The following is a 7500-nucleotide window of genomic DNA, read 5'->3' on the forward strand; positions in this document are numbered from 1 at the left end:
CTCCCCCACTACCTCCCCCACTACCTCCCCACTACCTCCCCCACTACCTCCCCACTACCTCCCCACTACCTCCCCACTACCTCCCCACTACCTCCCCCACTACCTCCCCCACTACCTCCCCACTACCTCCCCCACTACCTCCCCACTACCTCCCCACTACCTCCCCCACTACCTCCCCCACTACCTCCCCACTACCTCCCCACTACCTCCCCCACTACCTCCCCCACTACCTCCCCACTACCTCCCCACTACCTCCCCCACTACCTCCCCCACTACCTCCCCACTACCTCCCCACTACCTCCCCCACTACCTCCCCACTACCTCCCCACTACCTCCCCACTACCTCCCCACTACCTCCCCACTACCTCCCCACTACCTCCCCACTACCTCCCCCACTACCTCCCCACTACCTCCCCACTACCTCCCCACTACCTCCCCCACTACCTCCCCACTACCTCCCCCACTACCTCCCCACTACCTCCCCACTACCTCCCCCACTACCTCCCCACTACCTCCCCCACTACCTCCCCCACTACCTCCCCCACTACCTCCCCACTACCTCCCCACTACCTCCCCCACTACCTCCCCCACTACCTCCCCACTACCTCCCCCACTACCTCCCCACTACCTCCCCCACTACCTCCCCACTACCTCCCCCACTACCTCCCCACTACCTCCCCCCACTACCTCCCCCACTACCTCCCCCACTACCTCCCCCACTACCTCCCCACTACCTCCCCACTACCTCCCCACTACCTCCCCCACTACCTCCCCACTACCTCCCCCTACCTCCCCCACTACCTCCCCCACTACCTCCCCACTACCTCCCCCACTACCTCCCCACTACCTCCCCCACTACCTCCCCACTACCTCCCCCACTACCTCCCCACTACCCTCCCCACTACCTCCCCACTACCTCCCCACTACCTCCCCCACTACCTCCCCACTACCTCCCCACTACCTCCCCCACTACCTCCCCACTACCTCCCCCACTACCTCCCCACTACCTCCCCCACTACCTCCCACTACCTCCCCCACTACCTCCCCCACTACCTCCCCACTACCTCCCCACTACCTCCCCCACTACCTCCCCCACTACCTCCCCACTACCTCCCACTACCTCCCCACTACCTCCCCCACTACCTCCCCCACTACCTCCCCCACTACCTCCCCACTACCTCCCCACTACCTCCCACTACTCCCACTACCTCCCACTACCTCCCCACTACCTCCCCACTACCTCCCCCACTACCTCCCCCACTACCTCCCCACTACCCCCACTACCTCCCCACTACCTCCCCCACTACCTCCCCACTACCTCCCCCACTACCTCCCCACTACCTCCCCACTACCTCCCCACTACCTCCCCCACTACCCCCCCACTACCTCCCCCACTACCTCCCCACTACCTCCCCCACTACCTCCCCCACTACCTCCCCCACTACCTCCCCCACTACCTCCCCCACTACCTCCCCACTACCTCCCCCACTACCTCCCCCACTACCTCCCCCCACTACCTCCCCACTACCTCCCCACTACCTCCCCCACTACCTCCCCACTACCTCCCCCACTACCTCCCCCACTACCTCCCCCCACCCCACTACCTCCCCACTACCTCCCCACTACCTCCCCCACTACCTCCCCACTACCTCCCCACTACCTCCCCCACTACCTCCCCACTACCTCCCCCACTACCTCCCCACTACCTCCCCCACTACCTCCCCACTACCTCCCCACTACCTCCCCCACTACCTCCCCCACTACCCTCCCCCACACCTCCCCCACTACCTCCCACTACCCTCCCCACTACCTCCCCCACTACCTCCCCACTACCTCCCCACTACCTCCCCACTACCTCCCCACTACCTCCCCCACTACCTCCCCACTACCTCCCCCACTACCTCCCCACTACCTCCCCACTACCTCCCCCACTACCTCCCCACTACCTCCCCCACTACCTCCCCCACTACCTCCCCCACTACCTCCCCCACTACCTCCCCCACTACCTCCCCACTACCTCCCCACTACCCCCCCACTACCCTACCCCCCACTACCTCCCCCACTACCTCCCCCACTACCTCCCCACTACCTCCCCACTACCTCCCCCACTACCTCCCCACTACCTCCCCACTACCTCCCCACTACCTCCCCACTACCTCCCCACAACCTCCCCCACTACCTCCCCCAACTACCTCCCCCACTACCTCCCCCACTACCTCCCCACTACCTCCCCACTACCTCCCCCACTACCTCCCCCACAATCCCTCCCCCACTACCCTCCCCACTACCTCCCCACTACCTCCCCACTACCTCCCCACTACCTCCCCCACTACCTCCCCACTACCTCCCACTACCTCCCCCACTACCTCCCCACTACCTCCCCCACTACCTCCCCACTACCTCCCCACTACCTCCCCCACTACCTCCCCCCACTACCTCCCCACTCCTCCCCCACTACCCTCCCCCACTACCTCCCCCACTACCTCCCCCACTACCTCCCCACTACCTCCCCACTACCTCCCCACTACCTCCCCCACTACCCTCCCCACTACCTCCCCCACTACCTCCCCACTACCTCCCCACTACCTCCCCCACTACCTCCCCCACTACCTCCCCCACTACCTCCCCACTACCTCCCCACTACCTCCCCCACTACCTCCCCACTACCTCCCACTACCTCCCCCACTACCTCCCCACTACCTCCCCCACTACCTCCCCACTACCTCCCCACTACCTCCCCCACTACCCTCCCCACTACCTACCCCACTACCTCCCCCACTACCTCCCCCACTACCTCCCCCACTACCTCCCCACTACCTCCCCCACTACTCCCCACTACCTCCCCACTACCTCCCCCACTACCTCCCCCACTACCTCCCCACTACCTCCCCACTACCTCCCCCACTACCTCCCCCACTACCTCCCCACTACCTCCCCCACTACCTCCCCACTACCTCCCCACTACCTCCCCCACTACCTCCCCCACTACCTCCCCCACATACCTCCCCCACTACCTCCCCACTACCTCCCCACTACCTCCCCACTACCTCCCCCACTACCTCCCCACTACCTCCCCACTACCTCCCCACTACCTCCCCACTACCTCCCCACTACCTCCCCACTACCTCCCCCACTACCTCCCCACTACCTCCCCACTACCTCCCCACTACCTCCCCACTACTCCCCCACTACCTCCCCCACTACCTCCCCACTACCTCCCCCACTACCTCCCCACTACTCCCCACTACCTCCCCCACTACCTCCCCACTACCTCCCCACTACCCTCCCCCACTACCTCCCCCACACCCCACTACCTCCCCCACTACCTCCCCACTACCTCCCCCACTACCTCCCCACTACCTCCCCCACTACCTCCCCACTACCCTCCCCACTACCTCCCCACTACCTCCCCACTACCACCCCCCACTACACCCCCACTACCCCCCACTAACTCCCCACTACCTCCCCCACTACCTCCCCCACTACCTCCCCACTACCTCCCCCACCCCCCCACTACCTCCCCACTACCTCCCCACTATCACCCCACATCACCCACACTCCTCCCACCACCTCCCCACTACCCCCACACCCCCCACTACCTCCCCCACTACCTCCCCCCACTACCCCCCACTACCTCCCCACTACCTCCCCACTACCTCCCCCACTACCTCCCCACTACCTCCCCCACTACCTCCCCACTACCTCCCCCACAACCTCCCCCACTACCTCCCCACTACCTCCCCACTACCCCCACTACCTCCCCACTACCTCCCCCACTACCTCCCCACTACCTCCCCACTACCATCCCCACTACCTCCCCACTACCTCCCCACTACCTCCCCCACTACCTCCCCACTACCTCCCCACTACCTCCCCCACTACCTCCCCCACAACCTCCCCACAACCCCCCACACCACCCCCACTACCTCCCCCACAACCTCCCCACTACCTCCCCACTACCTCCCCCACTACCTCCCACTACCTCCCCTACCTCCCCCACATACCTCCCCCACACCTCCCCCACTACCTCCCCCACTACCCCCCCACTACCTCCCCACTACCCCCCACTACCACCCCCACTACCTCCCCCACAACCTCCCCCACTACCCCCCCTACCTGCCCCACTACCTCCCCACTACCTCCCCACTACCTCCCCCACTACCTCCCCCACTACCTCCCCCACTACCTCCCCCACTACCTCCCCCACTACCTCCCCCACTACCTACCCACTACCTCCCCCACTACCTCCCCACTACCTCCCCACTACCTCCCCCACTACCTCCCCCACTACCCCCCACTACCTCCCCACTACCTCCCCCACTACCTCCCCACTACCACCCACACCTCCCCATACCCCCCACTACCACCCCACTACCTCCCCACTACCTCCCCACTACCTCCCCCACTACCTCCCCCACTACCTCCCCACTACCTCCCCACTACCACCCCACTACCTCCCCCACTACCTCCCCACACCTCCCCCACTACCTCCCCCACTACCTCCCCACTACCTCCCACTACCTCCCCACTACCTCCCCCACTACCTCCCCCACTACCTCCCACTACCTCCCCCACTACCTCCCCACTACCTCCCCACTACCTCCCCCACTACCTCCCCCACTACCTCCCCCACTACCTCCCCACTACCTCCCCCACTACCTCCCCACTACCTCCCCCACTACCTCCCCCACTACCTCCCCCACTACCTCCCCCCACTACCCCCCCACTACCTCCCCACTACCTCCCCACTACCTCCCCCACTACTCCCCCACTCACCTCCCCCACTACCTCCCCACTACCACCCCCACTACCTCCCCCACTACCTCCCCCACTACCTCCCCCACTACCTCCCCCACTACCTACCCACTACCTCCCCCACTACCTCCCCCACTACCTCCCCCACTACCTCCCCACTACCTCCCCCCAATACCTCCCCACTACCTCCCCACTACCTCCCCACTACCTCCCCCACTACCTCCCCACTACCTCCCCCACTACCTCCCCCACTACCTCCCCCACTACCTCCCCCACTACCTCCCCACCACCTCCCCCACTACCTCCCCCACTACCTCCCCCACTACCTCCCCCAAGACCTCCCACTACCTCCCCACTACCTCCCCCACTACCTCCCCACTACCTCCCCCACTACCTCCCCACTACCTCCCCACTACCTCCCCCACTACCTCCCCACTACCTCCCCCACTACCTCCCCCACTACCTCCCCACTACCTCCCCCACTACCTCCCCACTACCTCCCCCACTACCTCCCCCACTACCTCCCCACTACCTCCCCCACTACCTCCCCACTACCTCCCCCACTACCTCCCCACTACCTCCCCCACTACCTCCCCCACTACCTCCCCACTACCTCCCCCACTACCTCCCCACTACCTCCCCACTACCTCCCCACTACCTCCCCCACTACCTCCCCACTACCTCCCCACTACCTCCCCACTACCTCCCCACTACCTCCCCCACTACCTCCCCCACTACCTCCCCACTACCTCCCCACTACCTCCCCACTACCTCCCCCACTACCTCCCTCACTACCTCCCCCACTACCTCCCCCAAGACCTCCCCACTACCTCCCCACTACCTCCCCACTACCTCCCCCACTACCTCCCCACTACCTCCCCACTACCTCCCCCACTACCTCCCCCACTACCTCCCCACTACCTACCCACTACCTCCCCCACTACCTCCCCCACTACCTCCCCCACTACCTCCCCCACTACCTCCCCCAAGACCTCCCCACTACCTCCCCACTACCTCCCCCACTACCTCCCCACTACCTCCCCACTACCTCCCCCACTACCTCCCCCACTACCTCCCCCACTACCTCCCCACTACCTCCCCACTACCTCCCCACTACCTCCCCACTACCTCCCCCACTACCTCCCCACTACCTCCCCACTACCTCCCCACTACCTCCCCCACTACCTCCCCCACTACCTCCCCACTACCTCCCCACTACCTCCCCCACTACCTCCCCCACTACCTCCCCCACTACCTCCCCCACTACCTCCCCACTACCTCCCCACTACCTCCCCCACTACCTCCCCACTACCTCCCCACTACCTCCCCCACTACCTCCCCACTACCTCCCCCACTACCTCCCCACTACCTCCCCACTACCTCCCCCACTACCTCCCCACTACCTCCCCCACTACCTCCCCACTACCTCCCCCACTACCTCCCCACTACCTCCCCCACTACCTCCCCACTACCTCCCCCACTACCTCCCCCAAGACCTCCCCACTACCTCCCCCACTACCTCCCCACTACCTCCCTCAAGACCTCCCCACTACCTCCCCACTACCTCCCCCACTACCTCCCCCAAGACCTCCCCACTACCTCCCCCACTACCTCCCCACTACCTCCCCACTACCTCCCCCACTACCTCCCCACTACCTCCCCCACTACCTCCCCACTACCTCCCCCAAGACCTCCCCACTACCTCCCCACTACCTCCCCACTACCTCCCCACTACCTCCCCCACTACCTCCCCCACTACCTCCCCCACTACCTCCCCACTACCTCCCCACTACCTCCCCCACTACCTCCCCACTACCTCCCCCACTACCTCCCCACTACCTCCCCACTACCTCCCCCACTACCTCCCCACTACCTCCCCACTACCTCCCCCACTACCTCCCCCACTACCTCCCCCACTACCTCCCCCACTACCTCCCCCACTACCTCCCCACTACCTCCCCACTACCTCCCCACTACCTCCCCCACTACCTCCCCCACTACCTCCCCCACTACCTCCCCACTACCTCCCCACTACCTCCCCACTACCTCCCCCACTACCTCCCCCACTACCTCCCCCACTACCTCCCCCACTACCTCCCCACTACCTCCCCACTACCTCCCCCACTACCTCCCCACTACCTCCCCCACTACCTCCCCACTACCTCCCCCACTACCTCCCCACTACCTCCCCCACTACCTCCCCCACTACCTCCCCACTACCTCCCCACTACCTCCCCACTACCTCCCCCACTACCTCCCCCACTACCTCCCCTCCCCTCCCCACTTCCTGTCCCACGTCCTCCCCCACTTCCTGTCCCACTTCCTCTCTCACTTCCTGTCTCACTTCCTCCCCCACTTCCTCTCTCACTTCCTGTCTCACTTCCTCCCCCACTACCTCTCTCACTTCCTGTCCCCACTTCCTGTCTCACTTCCTGTCCCCACTTCCTGTCTCACTTCCTGTGTCACTTCCTGTCCCCACTTCCTGTCTGCCCCCTACCTTTCTCCTTGGCGATGACGAGCGGCTCCCGGGAGTCCAGGGGGTCGCTGTCTCCGATGGCGTTGCGTGCAACGATCCGGAAGTAGTACTTGCGTCCGGGGAGCAGCCCCGTGGCGGTGTAGCGGTGGCTGAAGACGCGCTCGGCGGCGGTGAACCAGGTGGCGGTGCTGGCGTCCCGTCTGAGCACGGCGTAGTGAGCCCCCTCGTCATCCGCCAGGTCCGGGGTGTGGTCCCACTGCAGGGTCGCC

The 7500-nt window shown here is 65.2% G+C and overlaps 1 protein-coding gene across 1 annotated transcript in view; it reads right to left on the reverse strand.

The window, feature by feature from the left end:
• The window catches only part of LOC308169802 (immunoglobulin superfamily member 22-like), a gene marked incomplete at both ends in the record, with an annotated part of 49365 nt that overhangs the window by 2471 nt on the left and 39394 nt on the right, over positions 1-7500 (reverse strand). Inside the window, one exon of the mRNA XM_080544548.1 lies at positions 7253-7500. This exon is cut by the window's right edge and continues 52 nt beyond it. Coding sequence (XP_080400674.1) covers positions 7253-7500 — 248 coding nt within the window. The remainder of the gene's footprint in view (positions 1-7252) is intronic.

The sequence above is a fragment of the Nansenia antarctica genome, assembly GCF_963989245.1.
Source record: "Nansenia antarctica genome assembly, chromosome: 14".
In the NCBI taxonomy this organism is placed as follows: domain Eukaryota; kingdom Metazoa; phylum Chordata; class Actinopteri; order Argentiniformes; family Microstomatidae; genus Nansenia; species Nansenia antarctica.